Source organism: Catharus ustulatus, chromosome 1 (assembly GCF_009819885.2).
Source record: "Catharus ustulatus isolate bCatUst1 chromosome 1, bCatUst1.pri.v2, whole genome shotgun sequence".
Taxonomy (NCBI): domain Eukaryota; kingdom Metazoa; phylum Chordata; class Aves; order Passeriformes; family Turdidae; genus Catharus; species Catharus ustulatus.
The window spans coordinates 63,098,528-63,121,277 of record NC_046221.1 but is presented as its reverse complement, the minus strand read 5'-3'; the positions used below and the strand labels follow the sequence as shown (position 1 = coordinate 63,121,277).

Sequence of the window (22,750 nt, the reverse complement as noted above, 5' to 3'; positions counted from 1 at the left end):
TCCTACCACAATGTCTAATGTCTTTTGGGTGGAATGTGTTGGGAGTGACCGACCAGAGCTGATTTGCAGCCTGATTCACCTTGTAAAACAGTTTATATCAAAGGTATGCCAGATACCTGTGCAGATGTCACTGTGATTTCTCATAGGTTTTGCAGAGTGATTGGAATTTGGTGTCACCTGTTGGCACTCTCACAGGAATTGGTGGGGCCACTGTGTTTGCAAAGTGAATCCATGATCACCATTTAGAGGTCCTGAAGTGAAGACAGCTGTCGTTTGTCTCTTCGTGGTGCAGACACCCATCACAGTATGGGGGAGAGATGTCTTGTCCCAATGAGGAAACAAATTATAAGTGGGCCTTGGATGGAGACCACATTGATGCCCACCACTAAAACTGTCATGGAAAACTGATATCTCTGTCTGGATTGATCAAAGCAAAAGCTAAATATTCTTTAAAAAATGAATAGAGGAGCAGTTACAAATAAATCACATCATGCCTACAAATAGTCCCTGGAATTCCCCAATGTTTGTCATCCACAAGAGGATTTCGGACTCCTGGAGATTGCTTCATGACCCGAGGAAGATCAATGAAGTGATTGAGGACATGGGACCCCTGCAACCTGGACTTCCCTCTGTGTCAATGATTAAAAAAAATTGACCCCTTGTCATTATTGATGTAATAGACTTTTCAACATTCCATTTCATCCAGAGGATGCCCGAGGTATGTCTTTTCAGTTCCAGCTATCAACAGAGGAGAACCACTGCAAATTCACTGGAAATTTTTACCCCATGGGATGAAAAATTCTCCAAAATATTTGCCAGTATTTTGTTGGATAAACTTGTATCTCCAGCTCGACAAAAGCACCCACAATCTATAATTTTACACTACAGGGACGATTTGCTCATTGCAGCCCCAACACAGACAGAGATGGAGCAAACTCATGATAGTGTTGTTGCCAAAGTCAAAAAAGCTGGACTGGAAATTTCTACATTAAAAATACAAGAAATCCCACCTTGGAAATATCTGCGATGGAAGATGACAGAACAGACAATCAAGCCACAAAAGATACAGCTTTGGACCAGCATCTATACCTTGCAAGATCTACAGCAGCTTTTAGAAGAGATTAATTGGGTCATGCCAGTTTTGGGAATTACCAATGATGAACTTGCCCCAATCTTTGACTAGCTGAGAGGAGACTGGGACATCAAAGCAACTAGAACTTTAACACCTGAAGCACAAGCAGCCCTGGAAGAAAATCACAGAAGAGACATGCACATGATTATTCTCTGGAAAAGCCCTTCTTTCTTGCAGTACTGGGAGAAAAAATGTAACTTTATGGACCCATCTTTCAATGTGACTCTTCTGAAAAAGATCCTTTGTTAACAGTGGAGTGGGTTTTTCTTCCTTACAGGTCCCCGAAACAATTTTTACGACTATGGAAGTGATAGCACAAATTGTAATCAAGGCCGGAACAAGATTGTTAACCTTAGCAAGTCAAGACTTTGCAGTTATTTATTTACCTGTGAAAAAAAAGATTACAGTAATTTCATTATTAGAAGCTGCACTGACTATAAGCTGCATCTCCGGGTGTCGGCAGCATTTTGTTCTTTGTCCATACGTAAACCGCACCCAATTATAAGCCGCTCTGTTGTTCGCAGCGAGGACCCGCGTGCAACAAAGTTGCCAGTTAGTAATGGAATCGCGGGATCGCAGGGTTTACTGGCTCGGCTCGGACCATGCTGGCTCAGCCCGCTTGGGGCTGCCGACGAGGCCAGGTGGCCCAGCTCGGTACTGCCGCTCGGCGGGGCCGCTCAGGGCCAGCTGCCGCTGCTGCTGGGCTCGCTCGCCCTGGCCTGGCACTGCCCCGCGGTGGCAGTCAGGGATGGAGCCTGCCGGCACGCACAGCAGTGGCGGGCAGGCAGGGACGGAGCCTGCCTGCTCCTGCAGCGACGGCAGCAGGCAGAGGCGGGAGCCCCCGCCTCCCCCCCGAGCTGTGGGGATGGCAGCACAGAGCCCCCCGCCTCTCCCCTGGGCTGCGCTGCCTGAAGGAAGGAGCCCCCACCTCCCCCCTGACGAGGAAGGCGAGCCAAGTACGGGAAGACTGGGGATGGAGGAGACCTGAGGGGAGACTGAGGGCCAGGCAGCATCAGCATCAGGTAAGAAGGATCGCTACCTTCTCCCCCATCACAATGCAGACTGCTAGCGTGGATACAGAATATGCAGCAGCTCAGAAGTTGCTCCTCAGCATACTTGCTAAGTGAGGAGAGGAGATTAAAGAAAAAGACATGGGAAAGCTTGTTATATGGGCAAGAGAAAATGGATTTTTTAAAATACTACCTCTGTTGTTTATGGTGGACAAGTGGCGTGAGGTAGGGAATTGTTTGTGGGATAAAACAATTACTGGCAAGGGCAAAGACTGTTTTGGGAGTGTGTGGCGAACTATTATAAACAACTCAAGAGAAATGAAAGCCGAATCTAAGGTTGCCGCTGCTGATGTGCAAGCTGTGTCACAACAAGACACAACCTTATCGTCTCCTCCACTGTCCTGATCAAGCCACCTTGGGACATTTTTTGGGATAGGGTATGTGCGACCAGTAAAAGGGATAAAAGGGAAAACAATGCAGTTCTGTTGCAGAACAGAACTATTGATAACCCAAGAAAGTGCGATCTGTAACTCTACTGCAGTAAAGGAACAAAAAGCGGAAGTGCCTGCTTCAGCAGCTGATGTGGAAATAAAACTGAATGAGGAAGGAGCTGTGGCTGGACTGTCAGGGGTGGAGTCCCAGATAAATAAAGAACAGAGAGGGCCAGATTGCCAGCCAAAGTTATATCCTCCTCTCCCTCCGTCTGCCTCCCTGAGTGGTCCAGAACTAATACCCCTCCCTGAAGATGTTGGTATGGATGAAGAGGATGAACAACTCGAGCCTGAAGAAAGAAAATTGGCTAAATCCTTTATTCCTTCGCAACCAGAAATGAAGAAGTTAAAACATCAAGTCGAACAATTAACGTGTCAAATGGAAAGTTACATCAAAGGGCACAAACAAAACATAACTGCTCGCCCAGAACAGCCCAGTCACCCTACACAATCATCCAACAGCTACAGCAGATGCTACGACTAGAGCCGTCAGCACCCCCAATGGAGAGGCAACCCTTCCCACCTCCATGTCCAGGCCCAATCCCAGGCCCAGCAGGGGCTGAAAAACATTTCACAAAAATACCATCAAGAAAGCGATGGTCAAGTATAGTTCGTGATGCAATCATTGAAGGAGAGTGGCAAGCAGTTGGAGCTTTAGCTTGTCCAATTATGTATGATCAACAAGCTTCTAGGTGTGAACAACATTGTTGGAAAATTTTCCTACAAGCCAAACAAACTGTAACAGAACATGGAATTCGATCTGCGGCTTCCCGAACTATGCTAGACTGAATTTTTACCACTGATGTAAACTCCCCTCATGATTGTTGACAAATAGCACGATTACTATTGACATGATTTCAACACCTTGTATGGGAAAAGGAGTGGACCAGATTGGTAGTCATGGAAGCTAGTAGACCTAGGGCCCCAAATGACATCCTTTTTGGACTAAATCCAGATATACTCACCAGATCATGATAGTAGTCTAACTGTCCAACTTAATTATCCATTGGGAATGCATAGTTTGTGTGCGCAATTAGCCAGACAGGTCTGTAATGCCATTCCAGACTGTAAACTGTGCACTCCTTTTCCAGCTGTTTGACAAGGAATAATAGAACCTTATACCAATTCCCTTGTTCGCTTATGGGCAGCTTTGAACAATCAGAATGATATAACTGATGAGGCACGACAAAATATGTTCAAGTTGGTGGCATTTGAAAATGCTAATTCCAAAACAAAACCCTTGCTAACTACTTTGGGTAAAGATGCTGATGTGGCAGAAATGATCAATATGGCCACTAGACCATATCGGTCCCAATAAGGACAAGTTGTAGCCAATGTGGTAGCAGTGGCCATTAAACCAGCTGCCAATTTACTTTCTGCTGCAGTAAGCAAATTAGGCCAAAAACAAAAGTCAGGAACTTCAAACACACCTGGTGTGTGTTACCAATGCGGGGCAAAACGACATTTCAAAATGACATGCCAAGTGTCAGTATGGTGTGATCGATGTCAAGAAGAAAACCATTCTGCGGCTGCCTGTTGGTTTGCAAAAAATGGATCACAAAGAGCAAAGAGCCGTCATGTGGGGACATAAGTAGTTGGCCCAACACTATCCAACAACTTGACCCACCAACAATCAAAGGGAGCTTGGGAATTGATTTGGCAGCAGCAGTAGATGTTACCCTTAATCAAACTGTGTATCAAAATCCAACAGGTGTCACCAGACTGATATATGCCTCAAACAGTGCACTTGGTGCATTATTAGTTGGAAGATCTTCTGCTGGACTTGCAGGAATAATCATTCTCCCAGGTGTAATTGATACTGACTACACCAGAGAGATTCAAGTGTGTGCCTACACTTTAGCCCCACCACTTACTGTTTCTAAGGGAACAAGAACTGGTCAATTGATTTTATATTAAAAAATTCCTACAGAAAGGGACATCTTCCGAACTGCACCACAGAGAGGAACAAGAGGCTTTGGATCCACTGGAGACACAGTAGTAAATCTAGTACAGCAAATGAGACAAAGATCAATGGTAAAAGTAACCTTGCAGTCTGGTACAATTCAAAAAGAAGTCACCATTATGCTAGATACAGGAGCTGATCCATCATCAGCAGAGAATGCTGGCCCAAAGATTGGTCTCTTCAACAAGTCATGGATGCAGTACAAGGCGTAGGAGGCAATTCTATACCATATGGAAGTGTCCATGCCATACAAGTGCGATTTCCTGAAGGACAAACAGCTATGTTATGTCCATATGTCATGACTCTACCTGGAAATTTAGGAGGCCTAATTGGCCGAGATGTTTTAAGCCAGCTAGGAGCAGCACTCACATTGCCTGTGGCTGTCCCATTGCATTTTTGGCTGTGGACGCTGCTGATCAGCCACCAACTCCGAAAATACAATGGAAAACCAATACACCAATTTGGGTTGAGCAGTGGCCCTTGTGGAAAGAGTGGCTAAAAATAGCCCATGAAATAGTGAGAGAACAGTTATTAGCCAAACATATACAACATTCCATTAGTCCGTGGAACACTCCCATTTTTGTTATTCCCAAAAAATCAGGCAAATGGCAGCTGCTACATGATCTTTGAAAAGTGAATGACCAAATGTGGGCTATGGGAGCACTACAACCAGGAATGCCCATTCCCGCTATGTTACCACAGAATTGGCATCTCTTGATTATTGATCTCAAGGACTGTTTTTTCACCATACCCTTGCAAAAAGAAGATACAGTGTGATTTGCATTAACTTTACCAGCAATAAATAAAGAAAGCCCTTCGCAAATATATGAATGGGTAGTGCTTCCACAATGCATGAAAAATTCCCCTGCCATATGTCAAATGTTTGTTCATTGGGCATTAGAGCCTGTTTGTCACAAATTTCCACAGTCAATCATCATTATATGGATGATATCCTGTTATGTCAACAAGAACAATTTGCTAATGATACTTTACAGTACATTATCACTCAGCTGTCGTTGAAAGGTTTGCTAATTGCACCAGAAAAGGTACAAAGACTGTCTCCATGGTGGTACTTGGGTTGGGTGTTAACCCCAGCTGCTGTCAGCCCACAAAAATTGCACCTTACAACTACTATTGCAGCACTTCACGATGTCCAGAAATTAACTGGAGATTTACAGTGGGTTCGAACCCTTTCAGGGATCCACAATGATGAAATAGCACCTCTTATGAGTCTGCTCAAAGGTAAGGACCCAAATATTCCAATCACTCTTTTTCCTGAACAACGTGATTGCCTTGATAAGCTGAGTCAGCGTCTAGTGTAGTCTGCAGCAGACCGCTGATTGTCAGATGTGCCATTAGGTATTCTTATTTGCAACCCTGCCACTGTCCCGTTTGCCATCTTATACCAGTGACCTGCTTGGCAAAAAGTAAAAGGGGGAGACCATCCCACAGGAGATCCCACAGAAGATTGTACCAAGCAGGAGCAACCACAGGAAAACCGTGTGTCCAGCGAAATCAACAGAAAAGCAAGGAGCAACAAAATCAGATAATGATCAGATAATGGGTGTTCCCACCACATATGCAACCCAAGAACATTCGGCAAAGAACAGAGGTAACAGCACACCTCATTAGGAAAGCATGGGAACCAGTGCTTGACATCACTGGTGCCGAAGCGGAACATATAGTCTACCAGTAAAAACTGAAATGTTTGAGTGCATGTTGAGGCACTCAGAGCCTCTACAGATAGCTCTCCTAGACTATGCAGGTGACGTACATAACAGACAACCATCCAATGCATGATTACAAGTAATAGCAAAACAGCAATGGTTACAGCAATCAAAGGTAAAGACACAACATGTAGCAGGTATTACAGTGTATAAAGATGCAGGAAAAAGAACAAAAAAGGTGGCATGTATCTGGAAAGAAAAATCAGGAAAGCAAATGTCCTGAATGAACAAGAGAGTGACTCATTACAAATATTGGAGCTTGCAGCAGTCACATGGGCACTAGTGAGATAGAGAAAAGAAAAACTTAACATAGTATCTGACTCTTTGTATGTTGTGGGAGTAGTACTAGGTATAGAAGACGTTTTAATCAAACCATCCAAAAATGATAGACAGTATCAGTTGTTTCTGCAAGTAAAGCCTGCAATTGCCGATGGATATGAAGAATGCTGCATAATACACATTCGCAGTCACCAAACGAACTTAGGCCTTGGAGAAGGAAATGTGAGAGCAGATACTTTAGTCAGTCCAGCTATCACCGTTCCACAGGACTCATTTGCAGCAGCGAGAGAAAGTCATGCACTTTTCCATCAAGCCGCAAAAGCCTTAAAGAGATAATTTAACATCACTATTACAGATGCTGAAGGCATGGTGAGGGCAGTCAGCATGGAGCAAGTTTGGGGTTAAGGGTTAACCCACGTGGTTTACAGGCATGTGAAATATGGCAAATGGATGTCACACATATACATGAGTTTGGACGTCTTAAATATGTACATGTAGTTATAAATACTCTTTTCAAAAATGATGTGGGCCACAGCCCAGACAGGAGAATGAGCGGTGCATGTCATTCGACATTTGACAGCCTGCTTTGCAGTCATGGGGGTGCCCAAACAACTGAAAACAGATAATGGTCCTGCATATAAAGGAGAAAAAGTATCTTGATTCTTGCAACAATGGGGGGTTGAACACACAACGGGCATACCTCATGTGTCTACAGGGCAAGCAATTATATAAAGGGCTCATAGAACTATAAAAGAATATCTCACTAAACAGAAATCGCCTGAGTGACAGGACCCTAATACCAGATTATTACAGGTATTATTTATTTTAAATTTCCTTAGTTTAGCTGGAGATCTAGAACAATGCCCAGTGGTGATTCACAATAGTTACATAAAGATGCAGGCAACCCCAGAACTTAGTTTAATGTATGAGAACCCAAAAACAGGGTTGTGGGAAGGTCAAGTACCATTGTTATTTAACGGTTGAGGCTAGAGTTGTGTTTCCACAGATTCAGGACCCTTATGAGTGCCTAGTCAATGGGCAAAGCCTGCGAAGGAGGGTGTGAAGGCAGATGCCAACAGCCACACCTCCAATCTGCGGTCGACCACCTGAGTGAAGAAGTGGCAAAGGAAGCAAATATTCCTGGATTCACTCGAGTTGAACCGTACACAGTCACTGAGCAGATCTTCAACAGATGCGCAGGCGGAACTTGGGAACTGAATCCTATTATATATAGAAATAGACATCGTAGATGTAACTGCTGTGCTTTACCTGCTTGCTTGCATTTAATTTGCGGACAGTGTGAAACTGCTTTTACTCGCAATAGTGATCACTTAGCTTGGGAAGGCAGCTTATGCAGTAATTGCTATAACGAGAATTTTAACAACTTGAAGCTGCCTGTATTGTTTATAACCTTCCTCTTTCTCAGTTAAAGCCTAGTACATTTGGCGACGCACGCACCCATGATTTAATCAGGCAGGTGTGGGCACTAAAACGAGCAATCCAACAAATTCAATCAGCTCGAAAAACACAAATTACACGCATAGAATGTACAAGATGTGGGTGACAGTTTGTTGTATAACAGGTATAAGTATTCTAACACAGGGATTGCTCACATCAGTGCAGAAGAGACAAAACATGTGGGTTACCCTCGCAAACATAACTGGACAAGACTCCATGTGCTTGAGCCTTGCCACCCCAGGAGACCCCTTTGGAACTTGTTTGATAGGGGTCCCAGAATGGGAGCCCACATCCTTTCAAGGGATGGTGGCCAATCAAACAGTACTCCTCAATCATGGTGCAAGAATGCAGTCGAACCCTTGTCAGTCCTACATTGGCTCAACTTGATGCATGTTGGCAAACAAAAATCAGTCAAAGTCTTGACATCACCATACGAGATCCAGAAGGATTAGACTTATTGGGATCAACTAACACTTCAGGGGGCTGGTTCATATTCCAGCCGCCTACAGTGGATCTTCTCAACACAAATAGGAAATGGTGGGCCACTGTAGATCCAAACAGTGACTTTCCCTGCTGAAGTGAAATTGTACACCAAGTTTACTTGCTAGTTAATTTTACAAGGAGAACCACCAAAGAAATTACCTAGTGGTATACCTTTCTGAGTTGTGGAGACAGGGCATGGAATGGGATCCCAGCCAGTCCTCATGGAGGTCCTTGTTATATAGGGAAGCTTACTCTATTCCACCCAAACTTATACCAATTGATGAACGTAGCAAATCAGGCACACATTAATTACTGAAAAAGATGCAGCGTCCATGAGTTAGCTTGCGCACAAATAGGGCCTGTTGATTTTCGGGGGAAAGGAACAGTATGGTTAGCCTCTCTTTTTACCCCACAAGTAGCTGCTGCAAAAAGTTCAGCGCTCCTAAATCAACTTGCCTGCTGGACCTGCTCAGAACTCAGTAACTTAACATTACTTCTCAGAGACTGGATTAACTTTCTACTGATGTTGCTAGTGTCCGTCACACTGTTTTGCAAAGTAGAGCAGCTATTCATTTTTTGCTATTAGCTTAAGGACATGGCTATGAAGAGTTAGAAGGAATGTGTTATATGAACCTTTCTAATTGCTCAGTGTCAATTCACTAAAATTGAAACAGTTGGTTTACACAACTTGAAAGAAGATGATCCAATTGGAAAATGGTTAGCTGGGTTGGGCATAACAGGATGGCTGAAATCTCTGGTGATAGAGGGTTCAAGAATATTGGTCATAATACTAATAGGCTTGATCATAATGAGATGTGTGTTGTCCTGCATTTGTAACAGTTTGGAATGTGTTGTAGCTAAGGCTTGGGTTGTGCAAAAAGAAAAAAGGGAAATTGTAGAGGGAATTATGGCAGAAAAAGGACATAATATCCTCCTTGAGGATAATATGCACGACCCTGTATGTGGCTGGAAGAATGATGACATTGAACCCTCCCTGAATGGAATGTATGAGAAAGTACAGGAAAGTAGCAAACAAGTACAGTAATTTCACGACCATAACGTGCACCGGACTATAAGGCGCACCCCCGGGGAGTCGGCAAAATTTGCAACTTTGTAGATCATATAAGGCGCACCGGACTATAGGGCGCACTTTTTTTTTGCAGCGAGGCTCCGCCCCCAGCTCCCCCCACGCAGTTGCTGGCCGAGGCCCCACCTCAACCCGGCAGCCATTGGCCCCTGGGCCCGCCTGTACCCGGTAGCCATGGGCCCCCGGGCCCACCTCCACCCGGCAGGGGTGGTGCCGCAGGCCCCCAGGCCCGCCTATACCCGTCGGGGCCGGGGCATGCCCACCGCCCCTCCATGCCGCCTCTCCGGGGCCAGGCAATGGCCACTGCCCCTCCGTGCCCCCTCCACGGGGCCGGGGGGGGTGCCTCTGGAGGGGCCGTCCCACCTCCAGGGGGCCAGGGTGTGCCTCTGGAGGGGCCATCCCACCTGCACAGGACAGGGGCATACCCGCCGCTGCTCCGCCCCGCCTCCACCTGGCAGCCATGGCCCTGCCAGCTCCCCCTGCGACTCGCAGCTCTCACTTCCGGGTAGGCAAATTTCTGAACTTTTTCCATCAGATAAGGCGCACCGGACTACAAGGTGCACTTCCGGGTTCCGGGGAAAATTTTAGTCAAAAGGGTGCGCCTTATAGTCGTGAAATTGCTGTAAGTGTATGTGATTAGATTAGGCTGCTTGGACTGCTTGAGGCAAAGGGTGGTGAAGATGCTGTAAGAGCATGTGGACAATGCTATATAACCAATCAGTAAACAACAAATAGCACATGAACAGTGTTTAATAGCCAATTGCATGTTTGCTACATTTGTGTGAACACTGTAAAAACCCATAAATATGTATGCTTTGAGGCAATAAACAAAGTTCACTGATACCTCCATGAGGACTGGGTGCATATTTGGCTAAGATCTCCCGCTGTCCGGACAAGATTTCTCCCGACAAGAAACCTTAAGGCAGGATAAATTGAAAGTCCTTTTTGACTAATAACCTGGAGAAAAGGGTATGCTTGTGTTTCCAAAGGTGCAGGACCTAAGTGGGTTTCAGAAAAAAATGTAAAACCGTATCACTCACAAGAACAATACAGTTCCAAGAGCAGAGAAGCAAGCATGCAGAAATGACCTGAACAGAGAAGACAATGGATCATGTCTGACATTCCTTGTTCACCTGTGGAACCTACAAAACTTGATTTTTATGCCAATGGAAAAAGCACAGAAATTGTTGGTTTTGTGGAGATCTTTTGGCAAAAGTTTTGTGTTACTTTAGAATAACACCCCCATTAAATTGGTAAAGGTAAAATTACCCCTTTTGCTACAACTGGCTAACCTCTGAACAAATTTGGGAGTTAAAATACACGGAGAAGTCTTTTGCCAAAAAATAGCTACAAAAGCTAAAAAAAAAACCAGCATACGAAAGGTACGGGGCAAAGTCAATTGCTGGTGCTTGTTAGTTTTGCTTGCTTCATGTAATGCAGATCTGCCTGTAGGGTATCCAAAAACATGTTTGTACTGCTTTAACCAAGGCTGCAGGCTCAGATATCATATGTCTGTCCAATTCGAACCCAGAAAAACCTTTTTCACCCTGTCTAGTCAGTGTCAGTAGAAGATTTTCTGATACCTATATATTATGATCCTTCGACCAAAAGGCAGCTTAATAGTAAGTCAGGTGAGGTTGCCAACGGAAGCAATCATGAGTGAACATTTGGACCAAAGAAATTCCCAAAGCAGTATCCAAACCCCAAGAATTAGAGATCCATGGTCCTCTAACAATGCATTTTGGCCTCATGTTTTCAGCTAGTGATTGGCAAGAAAGCGATCCTCCTAAGTACAATGTTACTCCCCATTACTTTACATATAGAAACTCGAGTTTGTGGTGTAATTATTCAGACATTTGGGATGAACTTTCCAGGGTTGACCAATATCCATGACAATTACCAAAATATTATTGGTTCATTTGTGTACATAGGGCTTGGCAAAGCCTTCCATCACACCTTGAAGGTGGTCCATGTAGCATTGTAGAGCTCACTGTGATAGCACCTACTGCTAAAGCAGTCATTAAGAAGAAATATAGAGTGTTGGGATGGATGGGGGTTTGTCGGGAAGATCTGACAGATGTGTGCTTGGCAGAGGGATCTTTGAATGCAGAATATGAAGAAGAAATAGAAATGAAAGCAAGTTTTGATATAGAAGAAAAGAATTGCTGAACCAGTCTTACTGGGTAACTAAGAAGGCAAAGGGTATGTTAGTATGTGAGTTGGAAGGGGTTTTTATGGCTCAGAGCAAAGGATAAATCCACCTCAAACAGAAGATATTTTGACCAAGCAAAATGATTCTACAGGCAAACAAGACTGCCAATGTTGCAAGTAGAAAAAAGGTCATTTTTCACTGCAAGAAAACTGAAAAACAACTTCTAGGTTAAACTGTAACATACCAACTTTTTGTGATTGGAAAGAAGTAGCATGAATATGGTAATGTTAGTAGTTATGATATGCTATAGGTAATAGTAAAAATATTGATTGGCAGTTATGTATTATGAGGTTCAGCAAAGAAAAGTATATAATGCACTGTAACCAGAACTAGAGTTGGCTTCAGACAAGCCTACAACTGTGGCTGACAGCAGTATGTTAGGCTCTTGTCACCCACAACCCTTGAATTGCTCTATCATCTGTATACAATAACAGCATCTTAAGAACCATCTGGAGTCATGAAGCCCTCCTTTCAGCTCTTACAACAGGGGAAATAGATTTGCTTATCAATATGAAAAAAATTCTTAAGAGTGATTTTATGCCCTGGAAGCTGCAAAAACGGTTTCAGCAGGTTTGTTTTTACCCCAACTTGCTTCAGCAATGGCATTGAAACAATTAGATTGTCTTGGATGTTGGCTGAGTAAACGAACCAATGCCACATCCATTGCAATCGGTGATATGTTGACAGACATCAGCAGTGTTAGACATGCCACCTGACAAAATAGAGCAGCAATTGATTTTCTCTTACTGGCACAAAGACATGGTTGTGAGGAATTTGAAGGATTATGTTGCGTGAATGTTTCTGACCACTCCGAATTGCTCCACAAAAATATAAGAAGCTGAAAGATTTAACATCTCAAATCAAAAGAGATGATGGATCATGGTTAGATGATTTGTTTGAGGGATGGATCTTTGCACCTTGGTTAAAGGACCTCTGACAGGTTTATATGTATTGATTTTTGTGGTGATGATAGTAGTAGTAGTGCCTTGTATGCTTTGGTGTATGCGACAGATTATTGACAGAACCATGAAGGAATCTTTTGTCATCCAAGAGAGAGATGTAGGAAATGAAATCTCAGAGAGATCATGGGATCTCGTGCAGTTGCCTGCTGATCCCAAGGTAGTGTATGCAAATGTAAACTTTGGCAAAGGCTTTAGTTCGAGGCTTTGGAACAGGCGAGACTTAATAAATCAAAAAATAGCACCTACTACCAGATTTGACTTACATCCTTGGAATTGACCAGATATTTTGAAACATTAGAATTACTATAGATTAAAGAAAGCAAAGAAGGTGCCTTAGACAAGCAAAGTGCAATATATTAAGTAATGAAAGACTTCATAGTTTAGCCTTATGTAGAAAGCTGGTAACACTGTTTTGCTAGATGAGGAAAAGTGCACTGTAGGAGAACTGTGTAACACAAGCTAGTTAAAACTCTACAAAGCAAGTAAGAGGATTTCTTTGTGGATGAACCAAGAGAGGGAATTGTGGGAAAGATAGAGAAGGTAGAAAACTCTCAAAAGCTATGTGAAAGTAAATCTCAGAATGGAAGAAGGCAAGAATGCTGAAGATGCAAGGACAAGAAACAGTAAGGCTATGAGCTGCGTAGAGATAGGCCTTAGGAAAATGTTAAGCAAGACAGAACAAATATGTAAGTTTAATAATGAACCGTTATCCATTGTTTTTAAGCTATTACAAGCAAGCATTATTCAAAGCAAAATGTACATGTAGCTTTATTAATTGAATTAAGCAAATGCTTGTCAGCTTTTAACATTATGCTATTGGCTAGAAAGTTCTCAGAAAACTTTGTAACAAAGAGATTTTGGCTATTGTTGTCACGGCAAGGGCTTTCATTGTCTCCTGTGTCTCACTCTGTAAAATGAGGCTGATGATGCTGATGAAATAAAAGTTCTAAGACTGCCATACCTGCAGCCCTGTCCCATGATTGCTGTAGATAGAACATATATATAATATCATGTTAATAACAAGAAAATCCAACATGGCACAGCCATGATGTTCCCTTGGTTCACCTCCAGGCATTGCCATCATGTTTGGCATTTGTGTTACAAACGTTCATGGCAGAATGGAGTGCAGATTAACTAAAAGCTCCCCTTGTCTAAAAATGCACCAATAAGCAAAAAAACCTCACATTTCAGAAATACTATGGACAATGAAAAGAAATGTTTAAGGATTAAGAAGAATGTGATGTACCAGTAGTATTAGCTCATTTTCAGGTAGGTATTGTGTTTACAGGAACAATTCAAAAGTTTGGATTTTCCATTAGTTTATGTTCTGCAGTTAGGAAAAAGCAAACAGAAGATGTATTTCTGTTGAAGAATGACAAGTAAACATGTTAGTAAGCTGCTGTTCAGAATAGGGAGATGAATAAAGACAGGGGGTATAAGCCAACAGTCCAGAAAAGCTTCATCCTGCAGTTGGCCAAGAAGCTCCCTGAGCTGGCAGAAAGCTAGCACTGCACCAGAGTCAATAAGAGTGAATAAGATAATACAAAAAGTAATTAATCCATCAGATGTGATATTGATCTCTGGGCAAAGTGATAGAATGGATGCTTGTGGAGCCACTTCTTGATGAGGCTGCAAGTTTGGTTGATAAAGGTAATATTTTTGATGTAGCAGACTTTTTCTTGTGAGTCATTTGACTTAGTGTTGCATGGCATCTTGATCAATTATCCAGTGTGATTATCAACTTGGCACTAATAACTTTAGGGCTGATTAAGTGACAAGTCCCAATAGTAATTGCAAATGAGAAATTACTGAGTGAGTGTGTTTCTCATGACAACCTGCAGAGATCAGGTCTCTTAATGATTTTATCAGTGTTTGGGAGAAAAGTCTAACATAAGTGATGAACTTTACAATTATGCTGAAATATCAACTGTTTCATTTTGAGATATTAAGCAGAGACCATGTATTCAGAACAGCTCTCTATTCTGTGTGTGCCATGGAATGCAGCCCATCAACAACTAAAATAAGGTGGGGCACTGGGTTGTTCTCTGCCATTTAATTAAGGATGGTTTAAAAATTTTATTTACATGTGGAAGTAAAGGCTGGAATAGATGCATGCAGTACTAACTTGATTTGCACTTGAAAGCATAGTCAGGATCATGCATTCGATCTGGGCTGTGAGTGGAATAAGACACTGTGGACATATCTGCCAACCCAGTTTTTCACAGGATGCTATCAAGGTATAGAGGTGTCTTCAGCATCTAGACACCTTCTTCTTGGAGAATCATCACAACTGCTCCCCCTATTTTCAGCTGTACAGCTGTTCTAGCTGGCATCAGTGGGTGGCAGAACATGTCCTTTTGAGCCAGAGTATACTTGCACATCTCTCAGAGGACCAGATTTTGCCTGTTTGCATGGTGCCTGTTAATATGATTTTTAAATAGCTCACTTTTCACACCAATTCAACTATGATGGGTTCAGTTGAGCTATTCACTGAGAAAATAGATGATGAAAGCTCTTTCTGTTTCTCACTGCTAAGGTAATATGACCTATTAGATGGAGCCACATGGCATGCTTTTCTTTGGAGCATAGCCATTTTTTAGTCACCTATACTTCCTGTGATACCTTCTTGTTTCCTGTCTCTTGCACTCCCTCATTTGCACCAGTCTTTCTGTTTTTTTTAATGTAAAAGACCATGAAAATACCAGCTTAAAGTACAGTAATTTCACGATTATAAGCTGCATCATTTTGACTAAAATTTTGGTCCGAACACGGAAGTGCGGCTTGTAATCAGGTGCGGCTTATATACGGACAAAGAACGAAAAGTTGTTGTTTTAGTTTGGAGGACAGGTGTCTGCTGAGAAAGGCAGGAACTTCTCTTTGAAATGGAGAATGTAAACTCCCTCCCTCCAAATTATTATAATTTGGAAATCAAGGGGCTTTCAGGCAAAGATATGGGAATTAGGAATAACAGTTCTTTTCTACGGAAATTAAAATAGAAATACAGTACTACAAAGAAACAAACTCCAAACCCTGACAAAGTCAGAGTACAGCCTGACACCCTGTCAGGCAGGGTGTTGGTAGCAATCCCGTTAAATGGTGGCTGCATCCTCCTGCAGTGACAGATGTGGCTCAGTTGGAGCAGTGCTCCTGTAGAAGGTGCAGTTTCCCTCCAGAGGCCCAGTGGTGATGTGGAGAAATCTGGTTTTCCTCTGGAGTCCAGTGGAGAAAGGGGCTACCTTAGTGTCCCAAAACCTCTGTTTTTATCTTGGTAAGAAATGTTGGGCTCTTCCCCCTGGCTGGAGCAACTTCCAATGGGATGAAGTAATTTTATCAGTCACTCAGTGGGACTCAATGGGCCATTAGCAGAAAATGACTCGCTGGAGGAAGGATGGGTTGTGAAAAGATAAAGAACAATGCCCCACCTGGTTTCAATGGATGGCCCATTAGCAGATAATATCTCCCGCAGAGATAAGGATCACTGCCCCCACCCTCAACAGATGGTGATAGAATAGATACCTTTTATCACACTCTGTATTGTAACCCAAGACAGTTACCGACACCCGGACCTGCAGCTTATAATCAGGTGCGGCTTATAATCATGAAATTACTGTAACACTTTTGTTTGTGAAGACTGACTATTTTAATGGAGATCTTTGCAAAGATGAAGTGCTCCGTAGAATTTGTGAGGTTCCATCTGGTAGATAGAGTTCATGGAGGAGTCAGAGGAGACAGGGCTGAGAGAGAAGGAACTACGCATGCTGGCTTTGGGTAACATTATAAAAATACAGTTTCTATGTGCTTCACAATTTTAAAATGTTCTTCCCATTATTCTCATAACACCTTTGATTGTTTATAGTATAAGGACCTTCATGTATTAAAATTAACGTTTAACTATTAAAAGCGGTCTTTGTCCCTCTCATGTCCCTATGATTCAAAGTAGAAGCATTACCCTATTGTCCTGTAAATAAATCACTTACAAGGTACCTTTATTATAGAATTAATTTTAGAGTAATCAGGGCAGAATAAGTCCTTTTGTGTTACTTTCAGTTTGAAAATGCATGATTAATTTAGCTCATAGAGACATTTCATATTAAGCCTCCTGACTATGATATTTTAATCATACCGAATGGTGAAGTGAAACTTTAAGCTATCAGGATGCCAACATTTCTCAGTGCTGAGGAAAATTGCTATGGTCTGACTGTCAAATATTTCTCTATGTTGAGAATAACATTTCTCTAATGCTAGTTGATTTCACAGAGAGGTTCAGAAAATTTTCTGTCTGATTGCAAAGTATTGAACTACTCATATATTGTGCATGAAACAACTCGAACATAGCTATCATGTGTTTTCCTAATAAACATTAATAACTTTCATTAATATAGTTGCACCCATCTTAGCAATTAATAGGAGATTATTTCTTCCTTTTCTTTTTCCCACTCATCTTTTGGGTTTGCCTTAGTAAACCAAAAAAATTAGGGGTGAAGGGAAAATTGTTAAAATTAATATGAAATGCATTTAAAAATTAATAAGTAAGATTTTAGGAACCAGGACTCTAAAAGGCATGCTAGAAAGTGTTATGGGAAGTTATGAAATGAAGAGAGAAACTGGAAGCAAACATTAAAGTGTGTTAGATTTTGATTGCTTGTTTTGTAGTCACTTCAAGTTCTCAAAAATAAAGAAAAGTCAAGGAAGATTGCAATAAATACCATAAAACTCATAGTTCTGATTTCAGTCCTAAAAAAAGAATTCAGGTTGCTTCATTCATTTCCAAGTTGGAGCTTTCAAAACTGCCAGTGAATACCCAATGTAACAAGTTGCCTAAAAATTCTGTGATGCCAGAGTATTACAAAGATTGCCTTCTAACATTTTTTAAAACTATGTTTTAAAATATTTTTCAAACTTTTCTCTACACTTACTTAGACCAGGAATTTCCATAAATAATTGAAATATATTTGAAAACTGAAAATCTAAGCTCTAAACATCGCAAGAAACCATTTTTGCACGCTTAAAATGGCAAGTATTGCTATCTAACTTTTTTTAAAATAGTTGTTAGTTAGTAAAGACTGAGGTTTTGGTAATTCAAGTTGTCACTTCCCACCTTTTTCTTCACTTTTTCGGTTTTATTCAGTTCTTACAGATCATTTTCAGAAGTAGCCTAGGAGTCTTTCTCAGTCCAGTATTTGTGCCTGGAATATTCCATGATGTTCTGAGGACTCCTTATAAAGCCAATAAAGAGATTCTCAAAGAGATCCTAGAATATAGACCTAAAATTGATGGAAAGAATATAAAGTTAGGAGTTGCAGTTCTAGTCTCTAACACTAAATCCATTTGTAGTCCTGGGGTTCATCAGCTTCTGTTGCCAGTCTGGCATGTTAGCAAGATATTTCAGGACTGTCTTGAGATTGAATTTTCATTCTGTAGCATTTAGTGTGAATCATTCAGCACTGATGAAGTTCAGTGTCATAATTAGTTACAGGTTACATATGGTATGCACATCTTTTTGTCTTTCTTTCATGGAATGAAAAGCATAATTGAATTAATGAAAAGTGCTTCAGTATAGCTATTATCTAAATTACTCCTTTTAAAACAAAAATAAACAATCAGCTTTGTTTAAATGAATTGATGAACTTTCACTGCAAATCTGAGAAAATATCTTGTGGGCTTGTTTGTTGGTTTGTCTGTTTTTAAAAATTATTTATTGAAAACTCTTTCAGACTTCTGTTAAATCTCTGTGAGAGAGCTGTAGAAATAGACTGTAATATTTAAGAAAAGCACAGAATTTAAAATATTTTTTAATATGTCCTTAGTGTCAGTAAAGACTATACAAATAGTATTGCATGTTGTTATGATCCAATTAGTGAGAGATGTATCTGCCCAAATTAAGGTTCAGACAAGACCAAACATCAAAGTCAATAATACAGATTTTACTTAAAAGTAAGTGGGATGTAGAGAGATAGAAAGACATAGAATAGACAGGAAGGGGAGAGAGAGAGAAAGAGAGAGAGATCAAGCAGAAGATAGTAACCACCCATGGATCCAACTGCATCCAATTGCATCTCATCTTTCTTCACCCTTCACTTCTCAGTGGTGGGAGTCCTCAGGTTGTTAAAAGTTTTTCATTATTTACACATTTTAGGAAACAAAGGATTTAATGCTCATTAACTACACAGTTTTCTTATTCTATTGCTTAAATGAATCTCTCACTTCTAATGCTAATTAATCCCATGCTCAGTCTTTTCTTTTGGGTCAGTGGCTTTTTTGACTTGGTGGGTTGCGAGTCAGTGTTTGCAATCTCCCTCTGCCAGAATTACATTTTACCCAGTCTGAGTTGATTTCAGCACAGTTTCTGGGTTCCTTTTCTTGTGGTCCATAAATTCTGTATTCTCTGTGTCTATTTTCAGTGATACATTCTGCTTCCCCAGCTTTCTTAATCTCCCCTAGCTTTGTTAACCCCCAGTAGGTCTGAGATGACATCTGGGCCACCTTTATCTTAAAGATCTCTTATCCCATCATGATGGCTTAACTTATGGACCAGGTTCCAGGTATCCACAAAGGCAAATTAGGTGGGGGGGTGCTTCAGGGTTCACGGATGCCATCTATCCCACAATTTGAAGAGATCTTTATTTTGACTGGTGATAAGCATATCAGCACTTCTTTACACTGTTAGGCACAGTGGGAGTTTCTGCCTGGATGCATTAGCCAGATCTCACTTCCGCCAGGCCTGGGGTTAGTGCCCTACAATCACTTATCTCCTGGCAAAGTCTTTCTGGCCTTAACAGTGTTTGAGGCAGGTAATTGTGCTCTTTAAGTCCTTAGACATGTCTTTGTAGAGGCTTGTTAATAAGGTAATACAAGCAAGTTTAGTTTCATTTTAGTCTCATTTAAAGTAACTTTTAACCCCCTACCATGAATAGGTGGTGAATTGCAAGGTACAAACTCCATGTTAACAGCAAAATGGTGATTAGGAATATTTACTTCTTTTGTGGTTAAATAAAGTTGTAAGAAAGGCTTGAGAGCTACTGCAGCTCTAAGTCCATAAAACACTATGGGACTGCTGCCATCTTCTGGAATGTGAGAAAGACATGTCACTTCTACGCAATGAAATTATTTAACTTGCAAGATCAGAAGAGATGTAACTTTTTAGATATAGAATGATCAGAAATTATTGCGGGTTGGCTCAGTGGCACATGGCTTCCTGTAAATACCATAATCCAATTCCTTACCATTTTCATAATTGACCTGTAAACAGTGGGTTAACATCATTCTGTAAGTACAGCAAAATTGTACTCCTGTAATTTAAGCTGTGGGGAAGTTGTTTGTAAGCACTTGTTGCATTCTACATCTGAGGTGTTTCTCAGAGTAATTGCCTTGGAGAAGAGTAATTTTTTTTTTTTTTTTTTTTCATTTATATCACTCTGATTGAAGTGGCTTCTCATGGTTCATGGCTAGGGCTTACTGAAGCATTGTGATAATACAAACGTAATTCAGTAGATGTATGTGTATATGATGCATTCTGTAATAACTTTATTGCACACTTCAGCCTTTTTCTTCTTTGTGAAGGGCTCCAAATAGAATGACAGGATGATTCATTTGCTCATTTTCTTATATACTCACTGTGTATTCCATGTACTAGTTCACTCTGTAAATCAGTTGCAAAGAAAGAAAACTTGAATTTGATAACCAGCAAGAAAAGTATGACTGACTTTGTTATGAACAACAACAAAGAATTGTTTTCTGTCTCCTCAGGTGAGCATGATTCATTATCAGGAGACAAGTATAAAGAAGTTGCCTAGAACCAGGGTTATTAGGGACAGGTTATATTTCAGGACCACAGAAAATAAATACAGTAAGAACCCTTAGTTCTTCTTGAAGAACTTCTTAAAAGCAAATTACAGATCCTGCCCAACCTAAAGGTCCTGCACAGCCACCTACTAGAATAGGCTGTTAAAGAATATGGCTGGCCTTGAAGGGCAGCAACACTTATGCCTTAGCCTGAGGTGTAGATAAACCTGGGATGTTTTCATCAGCTTTGCCAGTTTCTAACCATTTTATATCCACTTGAGGTTGGATGCTTCCCAACCAAAAGTTTTGAGTGCCTCCTGGGGAATTTTCTTTGAAAAACACATGCAAACAACCATAAAATATTGCCTGGTCAAAACTCTACCCACTGTGTGTGTGTGGTAAGAGATAAACTGCATCAGAGTGACCACAGCACAGCAGGATATATGGGAACTGGGATGTCCTTTGGGATAGAGCTACTAAATGTAAGTTGTGTAATGTTTTGCCCCCTGCCTTGGGTTTATCTTTACGGTTAATACTGGCCATCAATCTTGTTTCTCCAGCACCTGACTGTTCCTATGAGAAAGTACTTCTGTCGTCTCCCTGCCTCTAATTTGTAAAAGATGATGTTGTACTCTTGGTGCACCCAAGAACATCGACCTGTTGGGTCAGCTGGAATAACCCCAGTCTTGAAGAAGTCCCCCATGCTGAGGTGGGACAGCTGAGGAAAGCTTTTACAGAGTCTGAAGGTATTTTGGGGGTGAGTGTGTGATGACTGGTCAGTGAAATGCACCATCCTGTAATAGCAATTAAAAAAAAGAATTGACTAGCTCTGTTCAACATCTACTGGTTAGTGAGATCCCATTTTGTTAAAATTTATTTCCTTATCATAAAAGCTTAAATATAGCCTGGTGGTTCTGAGATAGTTTATTGGTTATGCGTTGCAATTTATATTGTATAGAGCTCTTATTCAAGATACCCTAGGCTTATGTTACACTTTGACAAAATAGCTTATTTTTTTCTTTCATTGCCATGGAAATCCACAGTACTCTCCTTTTAGCATACTACTTGATAAAAAATTTATTTCATATTTATAATTCTGCATTTACACTACTTGCTTAATTTTTAATTGTGTTTGACTGGGATTGCTAAACCTGAGAAATTTGACAAAAAGTGACCGTCAGCTTTTAGCTCAAGCACTGCTTTTTCTGTAGTAAACAGTATTTTGTAGAAGATTGTTTTCATAATTCTGTGGAGACAATCTGTCATCTCTCAGTCATTAAGTGTTGCCCAAGTTATGTCCATGCCCCTAAGAAACATGAAATACAATTTAAATAAGTACAGCAGTGTAATTTATTTATTTGTTGACTTATTATCTTTGAATCTTATGCAAAACTGCTCTATACATTCTCAAGTTAATGTTTTTGATAATGTTTTTACCAGTTATAACTTTGTTGGCACCGTTGTTATTTATATAGAGCAAGGGACTGTATTGTTTAAGGCTGTCCCAACATTCTCTTCTCTTTACAGTGAAGGGACGTTATTTCTCGCTGTACTTTGGCTTCCAGGTGGAAGATGTAGAGCGTATAAGATAATTTAGAGATGACCTTTGAGTTGTTCATGGCAGTGTAGTGCATAACAATTTATAAGTTATTCTGAACATAATCTAATTTTAAGTGTATTGCTGTTCAGGTTACATGATAAAAACTCCTTGTGCTTACCCACAAAGAAGCAGAAAGAGGTGGGTGGAGGAGATTTCAAATATTGCCTTTTCAGATTGCTCCCAGGCCCTCACAGGAGCCACCAGCCCACTGAGGGCCAGTCTCCACAAGCCCAGAGGAGCACATGGATACTCAAAGGCAGACAGGAAGCCAAATTGTGGATTCAGAGTAGGGGACACCCTACCTGGTCCCTTCCTGGGCAGCCCCAGGAGAGGCTCAACTGCAGTGTGCTAGGATGACACACATTGTGATGAGCCTGTTCTGGAGCACCTTTTGAGCTGTTACCTAGGAAAACATGGCATCTGTTACGGGAAACAAGGCAGTGCATTTTGGGATTGCACAGGACTTATTATGGGATGCTTAGGGGAGAAACCAAAGGTGAGGAAAAGGAGAGATGTAGGTGATTCGGGGAGGAATGAGAGTGGGGAAAGCAGGAGGGAATAAGA

The 22,750-nt window shown here is 41.3% G+C and overlaps 1 protein-coding gene across 1 annotated transcript in view; it reads right to left on the bottom strand.

Moving 5' to 3' along the window:
• Nucleotides 1-7,633: 7,633 nt before the first annotated feature.
• Nucleotides 7,634-22,750, bottom strand: part of LOC116994161 (dyslexia-associated protein KIAA0319-like) — an 83,493-nt gene continuing 68,376 nt past the window's right edge. Inside the window, exon 6 of the mRNA XM_033055680.1 lies at nucleotides 7,634-7,785. Within this exon, the coding sequence (XP_032911571.1) occupies nucleotides 7,634-7,785 (152 nt within the window). The remainder of the gene's footprint in view (nucleotides 7,786-22,750) is intronic.